Source organism: Staurois parvus, unplaced genomic scaffold (assembly GCF_062004578.1).
Source record: "Staurois parvus isolate SC_StPar_1 unplaced genomic scaffold, SC_StPar_1.0 ptg000198l, whole genome shotgun sequence".
Taxonomy (NCBI): domain Eukaryota; kingdom Metazoa; phylum Chordata; class Amphibia; order Anura; family Ranidae; genus Staurois; species Staurois parvus.
The window spans coordinates 6,651,730-6,676,081 of record NW_028317994.1 but is presented as its reverse complement, the minus strand read 5'-3'; the positions used below and the strand labels follow the sequence as shown (position 1 = coordinate 6,676,081).

Genomic DNA, 24,352 nt, shown 5'->3' with positions numbered 1-24,352 from the left:
AGGTTGGAAAATCTGTCCACATGACAACTATTAGTTGTGCACTCCACAAATCTGGCCTTTATGGAAGAGTGCCAAGAAGAACACTATAGTTGAAAGACAGCCATAAGAAATCCTGTTTACAGTTTGCGAGAAGCCATGTGGGGGACACAGAAAACATGTGGAAGAACATACTCTAGTCAGATGAGTCCAAAATTTTACTTTTTGGCCTAAAAGCAAAACTCTATGTGTCGGCGGAAAACTAACCCTGCACATCACCCTGAACACACCATCCCCACCGTGAAATATGGTGGTGGCAGCATCATGTTGTGGGGAAGATTTTCTTCAGCAGGGACAGAGAAGTTGGTCAGAGTTGATGGGAAGATAGATGAAACCAGGGCAATCTTAGAAGAAAACTTGTTAGAGTCTGCAAAAGACTTGAGACTGGGGCAGAGGTTCATCTTCCAGTAGGAAAAAAAAACCCTAAACATAAAGCCAGAGCTACAATGGAATGGTTTAGATCAAAGCATATTCATGTGTTAGGATGGCCCAGTAAAAGTTCAGACCTAAATCCAATTGAGAATCTGTGGCAAGACTTGTTGTTCACGGGCATTCTCCTTCCAATCTGACAGAGCTTGAGCTATTTTGCAATGAATGGGCAAACATTTAACTCTCTAGGTGTGCAAAGCTGGTAGAGGCATACCCAAAAAGACTGGCAGTTGTAACTGCAGCGAAAGGTGGTTCTACAAAGTATTGACTCAGGGGGCTGAATACAAATGCACACCACACTTTTCAGATATTTATTTGTAAAAAATGTTGACAACCATTTATCATTTTCCTTCCACTTCACAATTATGTGCCACTTTGTGTTGGTCTATCACATAAAATTGTAATAAAATACATTTTTGGTTGCAACATGACAAAATGTGGAAAATTTCAAGGGGTATGAATACTTTTTCAAGGCACTGTATAGGCACTCATCTTCATATCTGGTGGTCTTGTCCGGTGGTGAACTTGTTTTGGACAGAGGTCTTCCAGCTCCTTTCAACCCTGTTCTCAAAAACAATCCTGCCTGATCTCTTGTAGCACTGTTACACCACCAACCAACAGACATAACAAAATCCCAGTTCTAACTACTACTGCAAATAATTACAGTGGCTAAACCATAGCAAAAGCATGGAAATCTGAAATGGCTTAGTTTGGCTGAGACTAAAAATAGGGTGCTTCATGAGAATAAAGTTATACTGCAAGATAGAATCACCAAATCTACTAATATCTGGCAGCCATGGATGCACCACTACCTCCCTCCATACTTTGATTCCACACTGCTGCTACCAAGCTGATTCCTTCTCACCTCTTAGCAATATATTGTTTTTGTGACCTATTACTGGCAGGCCCTTGGGACTCCTGACTCCTTCCCGGAACCCACAGTCCTCTCAGCCCTTCTTCCCCTCTTTTTTTCTTTCTCCACCACAGCTAATTTGAAGATAGTATGGGTTGCCAACACTGACATTCAATGATACTGTGGATAATTAGAAACGGCTGACCGCTGTTTGACTCCCACTGCTTTTGATTTTGTCATCTAACTCTCAGGCAGGACCTTTCTCTTCCCTTGCCTAAGCTAGTATTTGCCATTCTACCTACACTATATTGCCAAAAGTATTGGAATGCCTGTCTTTACACGCACATGAACTTTAATGACAACCCAGTCTTAGTCTGTGGGGTTCAATATTGAGTTAGCCCACCCTTTGCAGCTATAAAAGCTTCAACTCTTCTGGGAAGGCTGTCCACAAGGTTTAGGAGTGTGTCTATGGGAATGTTTGTATAGAAACGAACTCTCCTGCACTCTAAGACCCAAAGGAGGTGGATGGATGGAACCAGAACTTAAAAAAATTCGACCACCTTTGCATATGGGGTTGTGCAGCTCCAAACAAGGCTGGGGAAGCCCGACCAATACTGTGAAGCAAAGACAAAAAAGAAGCGCACCAACCTTGCGCATTACCTCAGTAAACCAATTTTATTGAATACAAAAATATACTCACAAAAAAAGAAGTATTTCAAGCATGTCAGTTCTCAAAGGAACTATGGAATGGTAAGACCTGCGAGAGTCCCATCATAGGGGTGGAAACTCAGGGATCAGCTGACGCTGCTGTTGTTCCCAGTTGCTTCCACTTTGTTACAATACTAACAGTTGACTGTGGAATATTTAGTAGCAAGGAATTTAATGGATGAACTTTTTGCACAGGTGGCAACCTATCACGGTACCATGCTTGAATTCATTGAGCTCCTGAAAGCGACCCATTCTTCCACAAATGTTTGTAGAAGCAGTGTTCATGCCTAGGTGCTTGATTTTATACACCCGTGGCTATGGAGGTGATTGGAACACCTGAATCCAATGATTTGGAGGGGTGTCCCAATACTTTTGGCAATATAGTGTATATTGAGTAAGAATATCCACCTTTTTTCATCATTTGTCATGCTTTTCGCGAGTTTATCTTTTTAGTCATCAACATGATATTTTAAGTTGAGCAATTGCTTTATCCATCTGTAAACCCATCTGTAGCCCATAGGCCTAACTATTGTAACTCACTGAAAAAGAGATTTAGCATCAATAGTTGGATAATAGTGTAGTTTACCCAAACTTCTGTCCTTTTAGTCCATTTACTTATGAACACAGTTTTTAAAAATGTCATGTTGATACATGTTGCCTATAAATAAATACATTGTGATTTGTTTTAATTTGCTTGTTGTAGTTTGCTGACTCAGAAAAAGAACTTGATTGCCACATTATTCTTTTGGTCAGTTTCCAGAGAAGCTTTTATAGTAGGTTATCTGTTTTTATTGAGTGAACAGACCAGTTAAATCACCCATTCACTGTTTTAAAAAGCTGACTTTTAATTGATTTTTTTTTTCTTTTAATTTCCCATTTTTATTTTTATTTATGCTGCCTCCTAGGATACAAACATCACATATCATAGGAGGTACCATGTCTGTGTACATACTGTTCTATGAATGGAGGAAAGTAATGTCTCCTTGAATATGTGACAGGGAGGCATTACTACACTCCATTCATAGAACTCCTTACAGAACGCTTCCTCCCTACATGGATGGCACAGGCCAAGGAGTGTAAAGTCAGGGCCACCCAGTGGTTCTGCAGTGGAACACAAGGCTGGAAACCAGCAAGGAGACAGAGATATTCTCTTTCAAACCCACAGTCCAGTAGCAACCCATGTTCAAGTCCAAGGTCTGAAGGTAATATGTGACGGAAGGCCCTCAGATGACTTGGGCAATTATATAGGACAGGATATATGTCCTGCCTAGGCTATGGCTTGAAACCTAGAACGGAGTCCTTTGGTTATACATTCATCACTCTTCTGACACATTCAACTGTGTGTGTGAATATTGTTTTCAGCTAATAAGTCCTGTAAACAATAAGGTTTTCATAGCAGGTGGTAAGAAGACAGAGAAAAACATTTGAGAAATAGCTGAGAGCTTCATCTGTTGGCTGAATAGAAGAATCTCACTAATGGAGCCCCAGAAAGTAGTAACATACGCTTTCAGTAATAGAAAGTTGTACATCTGTGCCTGTAGACATCTGATTGGACAACACACAGGTAAATCACTTTGCTTGCCAATTATCTTTCCTGTGCAAGGGATGATAGGAAATTATATCACACACTTGTTTAAACTATATGCAATAATACATTTTAATTCATACACAAGTTCACAAAACAGTGTTTTTATATCTGCCTGGAGTTCAGCTTTAAGGTTGTTAAATAATGTTAAAATTATATAAAGACTCGTGAGAGCAAATGGAACTACTATCCATGATTTGTTCAGCTAGAAAGAAAGGGTATCTGAAACCAATTAATATCTGTGTTAATCAGCATTTCCACCCTTATGCAATGGACAATGCTTTATTGACCTTGAACAGCCTTTGACTTAACAGTAAGTATATTTCCCCTAAAGCTCTGCTTGATGGTAATGAAAGAAATGTAATGTGAAGAAGTAGAGCAAAAATTACAGAAGACCCTTTTCTAGTTACATAAACCCATGCTTGGTGTCAGAAAGGCTTCCTAAATGTTAATAGTTTGTTTTAGATGACTAAAATTGTAAGTTATAAAAATGCAGAGGCAGAGATGTTAAAATGGCATAATATGTGGCAAATAGATGATGTTGAAGCCTCTGACCCCTGTTCAGTGATGGTTGTAAAGGGTTCTTTACACATGCATCAAAATGTGACATTGAACAAGCTTTTTCAAAGCACTCTGAATGCCATTCAAAGTCCCTGTCACTAAATAAAATGTTTAGCTTATAGTCTTGTTCACAAATTGTCTTTGCTTTGCTTAACTCCTTGGCACCGAGCATACGCAAATATGCAGCCTCTCAGCGACTGGGCCTTGGTGCTGAGGACCACATATTTGCCTACCCAATGTAAACAAGAAACTTTGCCGAGAGCCTGCCCTGCACGCTTTTAATTCAATAATGTAATCAAACCAAAAACACTGAAATTTGAAATATAGCGCCAAGTTCGCACATCACTGAAATTAGTCGCAAAATCATTTTCAGTGTCTGATGACGAATTTCCCCACAAATCATTATCACTCAATTCTGCAAGTGGTTCTGATTTACTATCGCTGTTCTCTAGCTGGTCTAAAACTGCTATTGACATAAAGGGAAGCTTTTTGGATGCCATGGACATTTCTCAGTTTCCAGGCAGAAAGAAAGGTAAAAATGCAGGCAGGGCACAGGACAAAGCACTAGGGACAAAATGTATGTGAAATGGTTTGATAAAGTAATGTTATACTATCAGATTTTAGTGTATTAAATGAATGTCAAATTTTTTAATTTTTGAAATTCCTGCCAGTTCCACCCCCCGTACGTACTGCTGCTTGCAGGGAACAGAACCCGGTTGCCGGCATCAGCCAGAGGGAGGACATGGCTGGGGACGCTGCAGGGGGGACATCGCGGAACTGCAGGACAAGGTAAGTGTTTGAAGGATCCCAGAGCAACGCTGCATGGTAATCCTGAAGGTAGCTCGGGGGTTACCGCTTCTTGTACTGAAAGTTAACCCTGAGCTACACTCGGGAATACCGCCAGGGAGGTTAACGGATGATCATCCGTTTACATCTGCTAGTCCAGTGTTTCTCACCTTTTTTCAGTCATCATTTTAAAGGCACCCTTTAAAATGATGGACAGTCCCGAGGCACCCCATTCTAAAATGTGAAAAATGATTCTAATAGTTTTATATAACGCAGCAACATCCACACATGTAGGACACCCAACATTAGAGGTGATTTATTCTTCCAAATCCACTTTTGCACACTGGTACTGAGTAATATTCCAATGTTTCTCTTCTCCCTCAGTTTTTCTCCATCACTGAGCTAATGTGACCCAGGGGCGGACTGACAACTCATGGGGCCCCCGGGCAATAGGGGATCATGGGGCCCCTGTGTCCTTTCCCACACTCAAAACAGCGTATGAAAGTAGCAGAGGCATTTCATAGGGCCCCCTACTGACCCTGGGCCCTCAGGCAGTGCCCACGTGCTCGAATGGTCAGTCCCTGGTGACACCATCACTGATGGAGAGGGGCAGGGGAGGAATCAAACTGTGCAACTGACATCCTCCTTATCTGATGATGTCATTGGTTGTCAGGACTCCGGCAGCTAGAAGGTCGTAATGGTGCATAATGAAAACCTGTGGCTTTGTGTAACTAAAAGGCAGGTTTGTTCCAAACACTTTGCTTGTATACAAGTCAAGTTTTGGACAATTTTTATTCATTTTGCCTAGGCACCCCTGAATAAACCTCAAGACACCCCTTGATGACTGGGCACCCTGGTTGAGAAAGGCTGCGCTAGTCCATAGAAATACATGGGTGTCCATTCTTCATCAGTAGACGGACAGATGAATCAAACATACGGAACGCCCGTGTGAAAGAGGCCTTTAGGGATGAGGTGGCAACCCTAGTCTCTGCCCATAAGGCCCTGCTTGGGCTAACCTTTGCCCCATGTCACACAGTTGGCAGTCCCTAAGCTCCTGTGTGGACGGAGTTTCTAGAACACATTGTTTGTAGTATCCCCATTCTACACTGTTCTTTCTGTGGCAGCATGCCATACTAACATTATCAGTATAATAGTAACAAACGGTCCAGGTTCTGACAACGGAAATAGAACGTGTAGTGTTGGAACTTGACTGAGCCGAGAGCGCCACCCTGTACTAAAGGAAGGAGACCTCCCGGCAACAGACGGAAGCAGTGAAAGGCATTGTGGGGGGTGAGGCGTCCGTGACTACAATCCCCGGCATGCAACGGGGCCAGCTGTGAGTGCAGTATGGCGGAGGAGGTAGAGAACGTTCCGGTGTTTGAAGTGACCCATGTGACCACACGGAAGATTCACGTTGGCTCGTACGGTGCGCTGTGGAGGGGCTGCCTGACCGAGTGTGACCTGAACCTGGCTGAGGAGAGCCCGCAAGAGGTGGACGATGCTGAGCTGGCTGGGGAGCTGGGCTGTCCTGTGGAGACCGCTGCAGAGCTCAAACTGCTGTGCAGGTTACCATCCCTTCTTCATTACTAGCTGCCTGCACTGCTAAACCACAAACTTGCTGGAAGGTCTCATGCACTTGGATGTAGGCACCCTTTTGCTGCCAGAGCTGTTTTTCCACACATTAAAAAAAAAAAAAAATTTTGCCCTGAAGATCGCACAGCCCCCCTCCCACCAAAACATTGTATATTTTCTGAATGCAGACACCCTAGACGCAAGGGTGTCAAACTGGCGGTCCTCCAGCTGTTGTGAAACTACAAATCCCATCATGCCTTTGCCTTTGGGAGTCATGCTTGTAACTGTCAATCTTGCAATGCCTTATGGGACTTGTAGTTTGGCAACAGCTGGAGGGCTGCCAGTTTGACACACCTGCCCTAGAGAATAAGTAGTGGTAGTTCTGGTTTTATAAAAGCCCCATGTAGATCAACAGTTTAGAGCAGGGGTCTCCAAACTTTTGAAACAAAGGGCCAGTTTACTGTCCTTCAATCTTTAGGGGGCCCGGGGTGTGGCCAAGGGGAGTAGAAAATGCCCTGGCATCAGTGAGAGTAAGCAATACCCTAGGCTTGTCAGTGAGAGGAACAGTGCCCCAATGTTGGTGCAAGTGTGGTAATTAGTTCCCCATTTCTGGTGTCAGTGGAGGAGCAGCGCCCCCTCGCTGGTTTCAGAGGAGCAGCGCCCCCTCGCTGGTTTCAGAGGAGCAGCGCCCCCTCGCTGGTTTCAGAGGAGCAGCGCCCCGGCGCTGGGGTCAGTGGCAGGAACGGCACCCTCGGCGCTGGGGTCAGTGGGAGGAACGGCACCTTGTCGCTGGGGTCAGTGGCAGGAACGGCACCTTGTCGTTGGGGTCAATGGAAGGAGTAGTACTTTGTATCAGTGGAAGGAAAAGCATCCCAAGGGCCAGATAAAAGCAAGCAAAGGGTCACATCCAGCCCGCGGGCCACAGTTTGTAGACCACTGGTTTAGAGCTACGCAGGAGCCCTGGGGCAATAATGATTGCATTGTAATGTGTACACACAGGGCGTTTTTGCAGCCACTTTTAGACTCTGTTTAAACTACTGTGACCTGAAAGTTGCGTGAACCTTTTCTAAAATTGGAACAACTTCAGTAGTGCTAATTAAGACAGCTCTCATTGACTAACATGGTATTTCACATGTCATGCGACTTGGGGTCTCACAAGTCGGATTTCACATGTCATGCGACTTGGGGTCTCACAAGTCGGATTTCACATGTCATGCGACTTGGGGTCTCACAAGTCGGATTTCACATGTCATGCGACTTGGGGTCTCACAAGTCGGATTTCACATGTCATGCGACTTGGGGTCTCACAAGTCGGATTTCACATGTCATGCGACTTGGGGTCTCACCAGTCGGATTTCACATTTCATGCGACTTGGGGTCTCACAAGTTGGATCACAAGTCCCGGTAGTGTGAACCAACTCTTAGGGGCTTCCAAACGGTCCTCCATGTTACCCTATGTGTCCATGCACCCATAGACTTTTAGGCCTCATGCAGACAGGGCGTTTTTGCAGCCACTTTTAGGGGTGTCAGGCATTTTTTTTTCTTTCCCTGTTTCTAAATGGCCCTCTATGTTATCCTATGTGTCCATGCACACATAGACTTTTAGTAGCAGTACGTTTAGTACCAGCAGGAAAAAAACCTTAGGGCCAGTGCATCCAGGAGCAGCAGTGTTTTGGCAGAAAAAACGATTGACATGGTTAAATGCTAGTCATGTTTAGCGCTTGAGTGTTAATTCATTTTAATGGCTAGAATAAATTATTTTGGCCAATGAAATGAATTGACGCCCCAGCTGTTGACGCTTGTAAACGTGCCTAAACGCTTGTAAAAGTATTAGATACTTTTACAGGTGTCAAGTGTTTTTTGTGCAAAAACGCTGCTGCCAGAGGACAGCTTCTAGGAGAGTTTTTTTTTAACATCCTGTGTGCATGAGGCCTTGGAAGCTATTAGTAGCAGTAGCGTTTACCAGCATGAAAAAAAACCCAGGGCCAGTGCATCCAGGAGCGGCAGCGTTTTGACAGGAAAAACACTTGACACGACTAAACATGCCTAAATGCTAGGCACCTTTAGCGCTTGAGTGTTAATTCATTTCAACGGCCAGAATAAATTATCATTCTGGGTAAGGAAATGAGTTGATTCCCAAGCGGTTGACACTTGTAAACGTGCCTAAACGCTTGTAAAAGCGTAAGATACTTTTACAAGCGTCTGTTTTTTCTACAAAAACACTGCTGCCAGGATAGCTTCTAAGAGTTTTTTTATGTTCTGTGTGCATGAGACCTTACATTCATACCCTGATGCGTGCTTTTGCATTTCAACATTCCTGTATTTGGGGGTGGTGGACCTCAACAATTTTTGGGGGGATTTTCTGTGCTTGCGTGCAACGCTAATTTTGAAAACTTTTTTCCATCACCTAGAGCAGTGTTTCTCAATCTTTTTTCAGTCAGGGCTCCCTTTAACATTATGGACAGTTCTGAGGCGCACTATGCTAAAATGTAAAATAAACTATTCTAATAGTTTTATATAATGCAGCAACATCCAGACATGTAGGACACCCAACATTAGAGTTGATTTATTCTTCCAGAGCAAATACACTTTTGCACACTGGTACTGACTAATATTCCAATGTTTCTCTTTTCTTGTGACCCCAGCACTGACAGAGAGGGGCAGGGGAGGGCCAAACAAGGATCCCATACAGGCAATCAACATCCTCCTTATCAACCAGTGATGTAATTGGTTATCAGGACGCCAGCAGCTAGAAGGTTGTAATGGAGCACAATGAAAACCTGTGACTTCGTGTAACGAAAAGGCAGGCTTGTTCCACTTCCTGGCTTGTACAAACATTTTGAGCAATTTTTAGACGTTTTGCCGAGGCATCCCGGTTGAAAAAGGCTGACCTAGAGGAAAAAAAAGTCTTCTGCATGATGATTTTTTGGTGACAAATTCTCTTTAATGAGACACCAGGGTTCTAAAAGGCCCTGGATGTTTCATCTGTTGTCCTATGAATCTAATACAGTGCAGATCACGCTGCAATAGATACTTCTCCAGTATGGCCAGGGAAAGTTAATTGGGGACCCGAAGTGACGTCATACACATTACATCCCCTCTACCCGGCAGCACCCACCATGCCGGACTGAGGCCCACAGATAGGAGAGTGGAGTCCAATATACATTGCGGGGGTGTGTGCAGGCTGGGGAAATCAGTTACCTGGGGCTTGGAAATGATTGAGCGGCTGCCTAGCTGCCAGACTGGTTCCATCTGACCGACAGCTGTTGCCTTGTCCGATATACACACACTTCTGATGGTTACTGCCACCAGGAGCGTGTGTAAATCTTCTCCTGCTGTGAGGTCTATAAAACGTACAGACCTGGTGGTAAGAGGGTTAAAAGAAAAGTGTTACCTTGGTGGATGCAGCATCAATCAATGCTGCATCTGCCCCTCCAGTTCTGAGGCTGAGAACTGAGCGATTAAAGACTGCTGATTGCTCAGTTCTCCCTGTCACCCTGAGCAGAGAACCGGGACTGTCAGTTTTCGCTGTCTACTCTGCACAGTTGAGTGCTGGGCTGTGGATGGGGCAGGATTGGCTGACTCAGGCTCTCAGTGGCTTGCTGAGCCAGGTGCCAGTCCAGGCTTCTGGGTGGACCGTGACCATGTGGTTGCAATCTTTCCCCAGCCTAGACCAGCTGAGTGGCGTCAGCCTGACAGCGGACTTTAGTCCACCATCGGCTGAAGCTGGATTACAGGAGTGCAGAACGAAATGCACTCCTGTGATCCATAGGAAGAGTACAGCCAAACGAGCTGTGGCTGTACTTCTTTAAACTACTTCTATTGATACTGGATGTTTCTGCTAGGAGCTGGTAAAAAAATTCAGCTTAAAAAATGCTCATCTTGGTGCGTAATTACATGAATTTATAATCGTATGCTTGTAAACTTATTCTGTTGGCTAGAACGTACACTTATGCTAGCTGCTAGAATGCATTTCTGCACATTTACAAAAGAAAAGCTTCATTGGGAACCTGAGTTCTTGGGCGCATTAGCAAACATGCAGTTGCGAGGTACAAAAAAAAATACCAGACGCCTCTGAAGGTTTTTTTTATGCTAATGATTGGGAGGCTTTAAAATAATGCAGTTAGGCAACGTTTTTACCGCCCCTCAAACTCTTTTCTTTTAGCTGGAAAGGCTGTGTCCTGGGATGTAGACATGTTGGAATATTTTCCAGATGCAGCAGAAATTATACCCTATCGCTTTGGTGGGCACTACTGCTTGCTGAACATGACCCATTCAAGTTAACAGGGCCAAGCTGCAACCAAACCTAATGCAAGCAGTGGCATGACACAGTAGTCTGGCATTTAGGGGATTAAAACAAGCGGTGAGGAGGCAATACAAAGCCTCACCACCTGTCAAATGCTGTCTAAAGAGTGATCTAAACACTGATTGTTCTTCACAGAGCAATGCAAGTGTAAAAAAGGCCTAAAAGTGGTGTTTTTCTTTACACCCATGTGCAGGAAGCCTGAAAGGGAAGCTCATGCTTGCATAAATGATTCTTGTTTAATCCTTTTACTGTTGAAACCATGTTCTTCTTTTTGCAAAAAGTAATGGTGCTGCAGCGCTGAAAGCCCATCCATAAATGTCATACTGTCATTTGTTCAATCACAGTTTTTGGTGTACATTTTTTTGTTTTTTCAATACTTCTGGGTTTTCCCTGAGAGGCACTGATGACTTAGCCCAAGCCTCACAGGTGCACCCAGGGAAAGGCTATGCCACCGGTGCCTTCCAGGGGAATCTCGCCTGCTCACAAGATGTGTTGAAGGAGATCTGGGGTGGCTCATTATTGTAAAACAAAAAAAAACAAGCTGCCTTAGATCTCGTACAGCATGTGTGTGGGATCAGGAGTGTGGGATGGGGACAGAACAAAAAAAGAAAAAGCTGGCTACCAGTTTTTATCTATGGAAATGGTGGCGTGGGATACGTGGAGGAGGGAGATTAGCATATTACCACATGGTAAAGGAGGTGGCAAGCAATTATTTTTTTAAAGCTAAGATCAGTTTGTTTTTCTGGCATTTGCAATTTGTTTGTCATGCAATGTTGGGGCACCTTCTTATCAAACCCATAATTTAATTTAAAAATACACTGACTTTGTTTATTTCCCTTTACACAGTGGACTGATAAGACTAGCAGTTTACACAAGATAGATTAAAATATTTGTGTTTCTTTTTAGGAGCACAAGCAAGAATTGGCAAGGACAACCAGTATGTTCCGTACATGCCAAACATTTTCTTAAACAATTAGGCGGGAGTCTGATTTCCTTTTTTGCCCCGGCTAATGGCTATGTAGTAAATAAGATTCAGCTGTAAAGTCGCTCAATCACTTCTACTCTGCAGAGAATCTATACCCCCTCCCCTCTCCATGCATGGTTGACTCGCCTGTCCCTCCTTTGTGCCCGGGACTTCCATAGCCAGTGCTCTGGATGGAGAGCAGTAGGAGATCTTCACACACATCCATTCTCTGCTCCCTTCTGTAATCGGTGAACCTGAAATCACTTTTAGACATCTGTCTATCTCTGGCCAAGGAAGAAGCTGATCGACAGCCATTTTGTGCTCCTCCAGCTTTAACAGAGTGCAGGGGTGATGCATCTTCTGTTTATCAACCACGTTACACATGCATTGATTGTGGCAGTTTCATGGTGTCATTTGTTGCTCCGTACACAGCCTGTATTAGAGTAATTCTTCACATTCTGGTGTCAGACGTTTCAGTTTGTGTTTAGACATGTGGCATGGCATTACGCAGGTTCCTGCATGACTTCTGTCTGTAGTCTAAGAACTGGAACTACATATCATACAATAATTTTCTCTCCTTAAGGTTTGCACTGTTTCATCACATTAGAACGCCCGTATTTGTTATGCACTGGCTGCTGTTACCCGCAACAGGAAGCTGCCAGTCCCTTTAGCAAATAGGGACAAGCTAGGTGAATGAATACATGTATGTGGACATGGGTAATTAATTAGCAATGGCGCTACAAATTGCAACCACAACATGTGAGCCTATCATTACAAGGTAAGGCAAACAAACACAGAGAATATAACTAATTTAATAGCTAAAACAAAGAAAACATTGAAAAATGTACAATGCCAATACAAAACCCATCTGCTTCTTAGGCCCTAAGTGACAGCAATACATTATTTATAAAGAAAATAGTTCACCTTTAGAGACATTTTCCACAAACCCATCCCATGCAGCACCCCAAGCACATTACAATCCATTTTTCAGCTTCAATAAAAAAAAGTGCTTCTATGTCATTCATTACCTGTAAGCCATACACAGCCAGTTTGCAAAAAATCAGAGTAGGCAACCCCCCCCCCCCTTTCATCCTGCCATTAACGTGATACTAAACACAAACTGTTTAATTATTTTCTCCCCCACGTGCCCATTCCCCTGCCTTCTCTGTCAAGATCAATAACTACTATTAACTTGTCCACGCATGCTATGGTGCTAGGTGTAATCATAGACTTTGAACTGTTTTTTCGGCCCAAATCCAATTACGTTCCAAAGCTTGCCGCCTCAACCTCTGCAACATCTCTAAAATACGCCCCTTCTTACCAATGACACCACAAAGCTCCTAATCCACTCTCTGGTTATCTCTTGTCTTGACTTCTGCAACTCCCTCCTCATTGGCTTACCTTTGCATAGGTTACCCCCCCCCCCCCCCCCCTTCAGTCCATTCTGAATGCTGCTGCCAGGCTCATCCACCTTACCAACCATTCTGTGTCTGCTACCCCTCTCTGCCATTCCCTTCATTGGCTGCCCAACAAATTAAATTCAAAATACGAACAACTTACAATGCCATCCACAACTCTGCCCCCAGCTACATCACTAAGTTGGTCTCAAAATACCAACCAAATAATTTTTTGTTCCTCCCAAGATCTTTTACTCTCTAGCTCTCTCTTCACCTCCTCCCATGCTTGCCTCTAGGACTTCTCCCGAGCCTCTCCCACCCTATGGAATTACCTACCCCAATTTGTCCTACGATCTTCTACTCTGTCCACTTTTAAGCAATCCCAGAAAACATTTCAGAGAAGCCTATTCTGCCTTCACCTAACAACTGTACATGTATTTTCTTCATCAGCCCATTCCTCACTGTTATTACCTTTTGTAGCACTTGACCCTCCCTTTTAGATTGTAAGCTCTAATGAGCAGGGCCCTCTGATTCCTGCTGTATGAAATTGTTTTGTAACTATACTGTCTGCTCCCATGTTGTAAAGCGCTGTGCAAACTGTTGGCGCTATATAAATCCTGTATTATAATAATATACCTTGTCCCTTCTATTTCTGTATATGGATGATGACACTAATTCTTTTAATAAAAAATCTAAGTACCACTTTCCTAATCGATATTCAGCTGTCACATGATCCAACTCTTCCCCAGCCTCTCTGCAGGGAAACATAAGCAGGTGGAGCTTCTAGCCCTCTGCTGCTGGTCACATGTTAAAGAAAAAAAAAAAAGCCTTTGGAATACAGAGTAAAAATAAATACCAATAATATGTTTTAAATGATCATACAAATATATATTTGAAATCAGATCTTTATTATTTTGTGGGAATAACGTGGTGTGGGCGGGTTTCTGCCAGTCACAGTCTGTCACGCCTTTCTAGCCCGTATCTTAGAATAAGAGGGAGGTGAAGCCTCCATTAATCTACATGTAATATCCCACCCACATTGTGTTTAGCTGATTAGTGGGCATGGTGGGGAGGAGGGAGGGAGCTGTCATTTACCACTGTGTGTACACCCACATGTGCTTCTCTAGTCTTATGTGCTGCTCCGATGTGATAGGAAATGCTCAGCATACAAACTCACTGAAAACTGAGCATGTGCAAAGTTGCCAACATTATTTTGCAAAATACCTAGCTGCATTGGGGAATTAGACAGAAGGGGGAGATCGAAAACAGTAGGTTCAACCAGGTTTTTTGCAAAATACAGAAAAGGAATCTCGTAGTGAACGAGTGAGTATGAACAAGCATGTGTTATAGCGTTTTTTTTTTCCATATGTGTTTAGTGACACTTTAAGGCAACTGTGCTCCCAATGTTGAAAGATTGAGTGTGCTGGCTCGTTCAAAGACTGTGCAGTCTCTCCCATTATAGCTGCAAACAGCTGAGCTAAGGGAAGGATAGATTGTGCACTGCTCATATGTGGTGGATGAGTAAGTTGGTGTGCTTGATTATTGATCGCACACTGGAGTGAGAACAATGTTTCCAGTTCTGTCATGCACGGGTAATTCTAAATTAATGAGTTGTAAAAGCTGCTAAGCATGGCCTGTGGATATTTTAGGATACTATAACTTTTTTTATATAAGTTAACTACTAACTTGATACAATTTCATCTTTTATTTTTACAAAAAAAGAGTAATAAGTATTATACTGTGTGCAGTAAAATTAAAAACTTGCATTGCTACTGATTTTATTCTACAGGGTGTCTGCTTTCAGAAAATAATGTTTTGGGGTTTTCAAGTATAATTCCAGCCTAAATATGTATTATAACTTGTGCAAAAAAAAAAGGAAAAAAATGCTCAGACAGCAAAAGGGCTATAGGATGTCTATATGTTTGTATATTTATTCTTTAAAAAGACACCCTCAAGTGTCTTGACACATTAATCCTGCAGTCGCCTCCACTCCAGCAGTGCAGCTGCCCTTACTGTCTTTGGCATTTGACACATGTGGGAGTGTTCTTTTGTCTGATGCCTACATCACTTTTGTGTCCTGCATTGAAATTGGCTTTGGATTGAGGAATCATAGACATCAGACACCTCCAGAAGTGTCAAATTCAGAAGACAGTAAGAAAGGCTGATGCTCTGTAACAGAGGTAGGAGAAACTAGTTACCAGAGAAGTGAGTACCCTTGTGCTTGTGTGTTGTGTTTTTTTTTTTTTTTTCCCTAATTCTGTATTTAAAACTGTGGCAAGGGTACAAGCATAAGATTGCATATGACAATCTCTCAGGTGCAGCTGAGAAACAACTAAAACATACTGTTAGTCACAATAGGAATATAACACTGCATTGATAGTCATTTTAACAATTTTTGATGATTAAAGTGATACTAAAGTCTTTTTTTTTTTTTAAATAAACTTGTCATACTTACAGTATCTCACATAAGTGAGTACACCCCTCACATTTTTGTAAATGTTTTATTATATCTTTTCATGTGACAGTACTAAAGAAATTACTTTGCTGCAATGTAAGGTAGTGAGTGTACAGCTTGTATAACAGTGTAAATTTGGTGTCCCCTCAAATCAACACACAGCCATTAATGTTTAAACCTCTGGCAACAAAAGTGAATACACCCCTAAGTGAAAATGTCCAAATTGGGCCCAATTAGCCATTTTCCCTCCCCGGTGTCATGTGACTCGTTAGTGTTACAAGGTCTCAGGTGTGAATGGGGAGCAGGTGTCTTAAATTTGGTGTTATCGCTGTCACTCTGTCATACTGGTCACTGGAAGTTCAACATGGCACCTCATGGCAAAGAACTCTTAGGATCTGAAAAAAAGAATTGTTGCTCTACATATAGATGGCCTAGGCTATAAGAATATTGCCAAGACCCTGAAACTGAGCTGCAGCACGGTGGCCAAGACCATACAGCAGTTTAACAGGACAGGTTCCACTCAGAACAGGTCTTGCCATGGTCGACCAAAGAAGTTGAGTGCACATGCTCAGCGTCACATCCAGAGGTTGTCTTTGTGAAATAGACGTATGAGTGCTGCCAGTATTGCTGCAGATGTTGAAGGGGTGGGGGGTCAGCCTGTCAGTGCTCAGACCATACGCCACACACTGCATCAAATTGGTCTGCATGGCTGTTTTCCCAGAAGGAAGCCTCTTCTCAAAATGATGCACAAGAAAATACGCAAACAGTTTTCTGAAGACAAGAAGACTAAGGACATGGATTACTGGAACCATGTCCTGTGGTCTGATGAGACCAAGATACACTTATTTGGTTCAGATGGTGTCAAGCGTGTGTGGCGACAACCAGGTGAGGAGTACAAAGACAAATGTTTCTTGCCTACAGTCAGGCATGGTGGTGGGAGTGTCATGGTCTGGGGCTGCATGAGTGCTGCCAACACTGGGGAGCTACAGTTCATTGATGGAACCATGAATGCCAACATGTACTGTGACATACTAAAGCAGGGCATGATCCCCTCCCTTCGGAGACTGGGCTGCAGAGCAGGATTCCAACATAACGACCCCAAACACACCTCCAAGACGACCACTGCCTTGCTAAAGAAGGTGAGGGTAAAGGTGATGGATTGGCCAAGCATGTGTCCAGACCTAAACCCTATTGAGCATCTGTGGGGCATCCTCAAATGGAAGGTGGAGGAGCGCAAGGTCTCTAACATCCACCAGCTCCGTGATGTTGTCATGGAGGAGTGGAAGAGGACTCCAGTGGCAACCTGTAAAGCTCTCGTGAACTCCATGCCCAAGAGGGTTAAGGCAGTGCTGCAAAATAATGGTGGACACACAAAATATTGACACTTTGGGCCCAATTTGGACATTTATACTTAGGGGTGTACTTACTTCTGTTGCCAGCGGTTTAGACATTAATGGCTGTGTGTTGAGTTATTTTGAAGGGACAGCAAATTTACACTGTTATACAAGCTGTACACTCACTACTTTACATTGTAGCAAAGTGTCATTTCTTCAGTGTTGTCACATGAAAAGATATAATAAAATATTTACAAAAATGGGAGGGGTGTACTCACTTCTGTGAAAGACTGTACCTGCTCTGTGAAGTTGTTTTGCACAGAGTAGCCCAGATCTTCCTCCTCTCTGGTCCCATGTTGGTGGTCCTGACTCCTCCCTCCTGTCAGGTGCCCCCATAGCAAGCTGTTGGTGCCCAAGCAGGTGTGCTCCCGAGCTGTGGCTCTGTGTGACCATTCACACACAGAGTTACTGCTTGGCCCTCCTCCCTCTCTCTCCTGTTTGGCTCACTGGCTGTGATTGACAGAAGCGGGAGAAAATAGCTCCCGCTGCTGCCTCAGCCAATTAGGCGTGAGAGTCGCCAGAGAACCAAGGCTCTCTTGGACATTGCTGGATCGGGATGAGTTCAGGTAAGTGTTAGGGGGGCTGCTACACAGAAGTTTTTTTTTTTACCTTCATACAATGCATGAAGGTAAAAAAACAAGGCTTTAGTAACGCTTTAAGGCTGCTTTTACACTGATCCATTTTTCTTCTGTTTTTGCATGAAAAGGAAGAGGAATAAAAATGCAATTCTATGATATTCATACTGGTCAGTTGTGGGTCTGTTGTGTTTTGCAAAGTCCTGCTTGCTGCATTTTTGGTGCATCTTCTATGCAGTAAGAAAAAAAACCCACTAAAAAATGCACCTCCCCATTAAAATGTACTGAAACATGGAAAAAACACAAAAAATATACCCGCAGATGCATTTTTTGAGTCAGTTGAAAAACGCACTGAAAATGTGGTAAAATTATGGAAAAAAACACATATACTTAATCCACTCAGGTTATGCCAAACTATCAGCCTAGTTCTCCGAAGGAAAACTCCACTGTCCAAGGACATTGTTCCAGGCATATAGACATAAAACTCAAAAACAAATGCCTCCAATGTTGTAGTGAATTATAGCCAATTTTATTTAAAAAGGATTAATAAGTCACATGATATTATGAATAAAAGCTTGCTTTGTATACCAAATAAGAATTCTGCTCCATACAATCCTTTGTGCCGTCCAGTAACCAAGATGGCACCTGTGTGTCCTGAGCTCCACCTTACATGTTTCACCATATTTGAGATTATCAGGGGAAAAGGATGCACACCACTATCACATCCAATATATAGCCCCAGAGAGAGGCAGACTCCCCTTGACATGCAGTGCAACAGAGACAGCTTTCTCAGACCTCCCTCTCATGGTCCTATAAATACTTAGTTTCCATTGGGTGCCCTGCTAAGCTGCTGACACCTGGCATGCTGTCCCTGGAAAGTGGAGATCTCCTTTAGAGAGCTAGGCTGATTGTTTAGTTTTAGCTATGTGGATGCCTTTCTTAACTACAGACAGTCCCCGGGTTACAACCAAGATGGGTTCTGTAAGTTCTTAATGCGGAGTTCCACTCAAAAGTGGAAGCTCCGCTTATTTGCCTCCCCCCTACACTGTCACATTTGGCACCTTTTGGGGGGGAGAGGGAAGCGGGTACCTGGTTTTGACAGGTACCTGCTCCCACTTCCGGCTCAGTTCGGCCCCCTCCTCCCTGCCGCAGACCTCTGGGAATTTTCACAGGTCCCAGGAGACTGCTGGAGCAATTAGGAAGTGCAGCGTGACTCGCGCATGCACAGTGGTCACCAGGCTGTGAAGCCGCAAGCTGTCACAGCCTGGTGCCCACAGTTGAGGTGCTTGTGGAGGAAAGGGGAGAAGGGATCGCTCGGATGAGAACATTGCTGGACTCCGGGACAGGTAATTGTGTTTATCAAAAGTCAGCAGCTACAGGTTTTATAGCTGCTGACGTTTGATAAACACAAAATGGGTTGGAACCCCACTTTGGGTTGAATTTGTATGTAAGTTGGAACAGGTAAATGTTTTTTGGGTAGCATAGGGAAGGGTTAACACTCCTGTAAAGGTTTTGCTGCTTGTGCCTCTGTTCAGAAGATTCTACCTCGCTTTCTATCCTTGTGACAATTGGATTTTGAAAATTTTGGGTTGTTGTGGAAACAAGGATTGGTGATAAAGAAGCTTCAGCGGAGACACCGGTTTCCCATGATAACTCTTAGAAGTGAATTTTCCTTCCAAGGGGTAAATTTCCTCTCACTTCCTATTGTCTCCCTTAGTTTGTAAGTATAAGGCTGGCCATACATTATACAATTTTCTTGAGAATTTTGCTTTAGGTTTACCAAAAACCATATAATATGAGGTCAAACCCAAACAACACTTTCAATTGCATCCAATTAGGCAGGCCCTTGCACTACATAGTTGAAGGTAAATCTAAAGGAAATTGGACAGAAATTTGTATAGTGTATGGCCAGCCTAAGACGATGTATATAACTCAGGGATTGCCTGTATTAAGCGCAGTCAACCACTCCTAGCTTGAGGGTCAACCTTCTCTGGTAACCTGCAGAGTGTTTTAATGTGGGTGTACAGCACTGGGTGTCATTTTCCTGGTTGGAATTGAACTTTCTTCTTTCATTCCACAAAAATATCATCTGAAAAAAAAAAAATTGTTTCCTCATGAAATCTGATGAAACCTTTTGCTGGATTCTTCTGGAGATCTGAGTGTTTGCACCTATTTGGATTATAACATTGAACCTACTATTATTGTGTGGGTGGATGGTGCACATATGTTTTTCACATTATTTGTATATTGTGAGAATAGTACAATTTATGTATGTTTATGCTAAAGATTATCACTAAATAGCGTGTATCACAATTTTTTTGCACTGTTTGTCTGCTTTAGTGCTACACATTGATTAGTGCTGGTTATCAGTGTTAGCAGCTCTGGAGGTTGTTTATTCCAAGCGTGGATTTAGTTATACATATATTTATGTAGATTACTATCGGTCTGACTTGATCAGTATACTGTAGTAAAAATATTTTTATCCATAGCACCCAATCAACTTGATTTCTTTCATTTTTCAGCTGTAAAAATTACAGGAGAAACTGGTTGCTATGAGCAATACGACTGGGGTTCCCGTTGCTGACTTTTCATGCATCAGAGCTAATTTGTGTAAAGTAGATTTTCAAAGAGCAACATAACAGCATGTTGCACATTCATAATAAATTGCCGTCCCCTGCATGTTCCTGCCTTGTAAAATATTTAGCTTTTAGCGTTCCGGTACTGCAGAGCAAAGCCTTGCACATCCATTCAGACTCAGATGTTGGCCTACATAAGATGTTACAGGGTGTAGCTGTACTTCAAAGCCTGTTAAGGCATTTGGTCCATGTCGGTAAATCAATTTGTTGACAGAAGCAGAGATAACTGTTTGCCTTTTATTTTATACAGTGGGACAAACTTGAAACATATTGGTTTGGTTACGTCTAACCAGACAGTAAATTAATTATGTGCTTTTTGCGAAAAAAATAGCAACCAAAAATCCATGTGTTTAGTCTTATGATGAATTTTGATGTCAGTCTTTTGATGTTTTAATTGATTTTATCTATGCCCAGGTTCCCACTATTTAATAGGTTTAAATGTGCATTAATCTACTCTCAAGTGTCCGTTCAAACATATGCATGAGCAAAGGTTTGCTATTGATACTTATGGTGCTATTTCACGTCTGTGCAGTGCTTTGGCATACATTGTTTGAAAATGACCAGTTTTTAATCCATCCAGAGTTATACTCTAAAGCTTTTAATGGGGGTGGCAGCACATGTTGATACATGACAATGTAGATGAATGCAAAATTATACCCAAAACCAAAAATGTAATATGTTGCAGCTTACAAATCATTAGATGTGGTGGCTGCATTCATTTTCTTTTTCCTTTTGGATTTCACCTGGTGATCTGACCAGTAAACACACCATCTGTATTAGGGTGCCACCACTGGATGAATGAGCACAGGGGCACATTTTGGATGGTAGCATTGTCAGTCTAGGGCAGGCATCACTGAATGGCGGACCGCAGTCCGGATGTAAGCAGTTACAGCAAAAGTTTTTTTTTTTTTTTTTTCGGCATAAAGGTTTTACATAAATAAAAGCTGATCATTGTAAACACCCCTGTTATGTTGCAGTGCCTTGAAAAAATATTCATACCCCTTGATATTTTCCACATTTTGTCATGTTACAACCAAAAACATAAATATATTTTATTAGGATTTTGTGTGATAGACTAACGCAAAGTGGCACATCATTGTGAAGTGGAGAAAAAATGATAAATGGTTTTCAAAATATTTTACAAATAAGCATTTGTATTCCGCCTCCCCCCCCCCCAGTCAATACTTTGTAGAACTACCTTTAGCTGCAATTACAGCTGCAAGTCTTTTTGGATATGTCAATACCAGCTTTGCACATCTAGATTGTGAAATTTTTGCCCATTCTTCTTTGCAAAATAGCTCAAGCTTGTCAGATTGGATGGAGAGCATCCGTAAACAGCAATTTTCAAGTCTTGCCACAGATTCTCAGTTGGATTCAGGTCTGGACTTTGACTGGGCCATTCTAACACATATATATGCTTTGATCAAAACCATTCCATTGTAGCTCTGGCTGTATGTTTATGGTTGTTGTCCTGCTGGAAGGTGAACCTCTATACTAGTTTCAAATCTTCTGCAGACTAACAGGTTTTCTTCTAAGATTCCCATTTACATTTTTGGTTGTAACATGACAAAATGTGAAAAATTTTAAGGGCTGTGAATACTTTTTCAAGGCATTGTAAATGGTTTCTCTCATCCCTGTAAACAGATACAGAAATATCTGCAAGAGAGCTTGTTCTTTTGACAAACAACAGACTTACTGGTTGGATCACTAGATGAATGTAAAGAAAATCTAAAAAAGAAAACAAATGCAGCCATCACATCTAAAAATTGGTAAGCTGCAATATAATAAATGCGTGCTTTTAGGTTTAATACTGCTTTAATGTATGTGAATCCAGTGCCAATATATATCTAAAGAAAAACCTTGTTTTTGGATAAAGTAGAGAGAGGTTCGTATCCTTCTCAGGCTTGTATTGCTGCCAGTGACCCTCTGGGGAGATTAACCCTGTTGTGTTCTATTGACCATTTCATGCACACTGGACTTTTTTACAGCTGATGTTTTTGGCTTTTGACATTTTTCTTTCTACAGCTAGTAAACCCCCCCCCGTATGTTATCCTATGTGTCCATGCACACATAGACTGTATTCAACGCTTTTTGGCAGGAAAAAAACCCCAGTTTTTTTCTAGGGTTTCTAGAGGATTTTGTTAGCTGTAACAATGCTCTAATGCTTAAAAATGTGGTAAGACGTCGGAAACCGTCGGTTTTGGAATTTTTGACCAAAAAAATATTTTTTTTTTAGAAAAACCACGGCAAAACGCCCCTAAATGCTAATGCAAAAAAGCTGAAAAACTCACATTTTTAACTTGACTTTTTACACAGCTAATGTTACCAGCGTTACCAAAACACCCAGTGTGCATTAAGCCAAAAAGTGAGGAAATATCCAAAATATTGAGCTGCTGTTGGAAAACTTGTTAAAGTGACAACTGAAGAGGATTTTACACACTTTGGAGAGATATCCTTAAACATTTTAGGTTGATTTGCCAAAGTATTTGAGAATCTTCACACTTCAATTATCCAGGCAGCATTCCTGTTTTTACTTATTTCATCTGCACATGATTGGAAAATTGAACTGGATATTCACACAGTTTTATTGTGGATGGCAAAAAATACTGTCAGGGGTTTTATACATTAACCTCCCTAGCGGTATGATTTATGTCGGTATTTCTGTGCTCAAAGCGGTACATTGTTTTCAATGGAAATATGTTTTTTTATTGTAGGCATGTAATTCTTAGGAATAACTCACTGAAATCTGTTTAAACAAGAGTCTAGTAGACATCCTGGGTGCAATCAAGTTTAATACATTAAATCATAAATTATAATTATAAAATAATATAATAAATAATGTAATCAAATCAAACACATGGAACTCTGTCCAAACAATATTATATAGACACTGCATTTTGTTCTAGAAAACATCCCGGGTGTGGTATATCTCGAAACACGGGGCTGCACAAAGTCCTACATCTCAATCAGCACAGTGGAACCGCCTTTCTTTTTATTTTTTTATTTTTTTCACTCATCTCGCCGAGAGCAACACACCACGCACATCCGTGTAGGTCCTGCCTTTTTTTGGATGTGGTCCATAAAGTGACGTCCAGTCAGGCGTTCTGGGTTGACAACTCCCACAGCACGTCGTCCGGATCTACCTACAGACATTGATGGTGTTTGGTGTTTCAGGAAGATGGATTCCACAACTTTCCAAATAAGGTCCGCATGAAGCACAGGCTTGTCACTGTTTTTGCGGAACAGAATATAGGCATTCCACAAGCACTGTTCTAGAAGATGCCGGAAAATCTTTTTGTAATATTTCTTCTGCTGCTTTCTCATTGCTGGATAGAAAGTCATAGCTTGGTCAGCTCTGTCAACACCTCCCATGGTGCTATTGTAGTCAAAAACTACCTGCGGCTTCTGAATGTTTTTCCCACCTTTTGATTGTAACATCACTGTGGAGACATTGTGAATGGTACTCATTAGGCACACATCCTTCTTGTTCCGCAATCTCCGTGCCATCATTTTGCTTTTCTGCCAGGCAACTATTTCTCCAGACTTCAGTTTGTTTTTTCCAAACATTGATGGCAGATTGCGCCGGTTAGGCCACAGGTTCCATAGGCATCCATTTTGTGCTGCAGAAGAACCTCGTAAAGTTCTGGAGAGGTGTAGAAATTATCCGTTGTTACAAAATAACCTTGGTTTAGCAGAGGCTCAATTAGTGACAGACCGGAAGATGTTGCCATTCCATATTTGCTGTACTTTGGATCAAATTTTGTTCCTTTGCTGGTGTACATAATTGTGTTCCAGATGTAGTCAGTAGAGGATTCGCACAGCAAGTAGGATTTGACACCAAATCGTGCTCTCTCGGATGCGATGTACTGTACCTAGCTGAGCCTTCCCTTGTAGGCCATTAGACTTTCATCTATACTGATGTCTCTCCCTGGCACATAGCTCTGCTGGAAATTCCTGAGAATTATTTGGGAAACTTCCCAAATCTTCTTTAGTTTGGGAGCCGGATGAGTCGATTTGTCAAAATCGTCATTGTTTGAGAAGTGAAAAAATTTCATGATGAATGAAAAACAGTACTCCGACATGACTGTGCCAAAG

The 24,352-nt window shown here is 42.3% G+C and overlaps 1 protein-coding gene across 1 annotated transcript in view; it reads left to right on the top strand.

The window, feature by feature from the left end:
* Nucleotides 1-6,260: 6,260 nt before the first annotated feature.
* Nucleotides 6,261-24,352, top strand: part of SNAPC3 (small nuclear RNA activating complex polypeptide 3) — a 106,178-nt gene continuing 88,086 nt past the window's right edge. Inside the window, exon 1 of the mRNA XM_089678076.1 lies at nucleotides 6,261-6,523. Within this exon, the coding sequence (XP_089534202.1) occupies nucleotides 6,306-6,523 (218 nt within the window). The 5' untranslated portion in view covers nucleotides 6,261-6,305. The remainder of the gene's footprint in view (nucleotides 6,524-24,352) is intronic.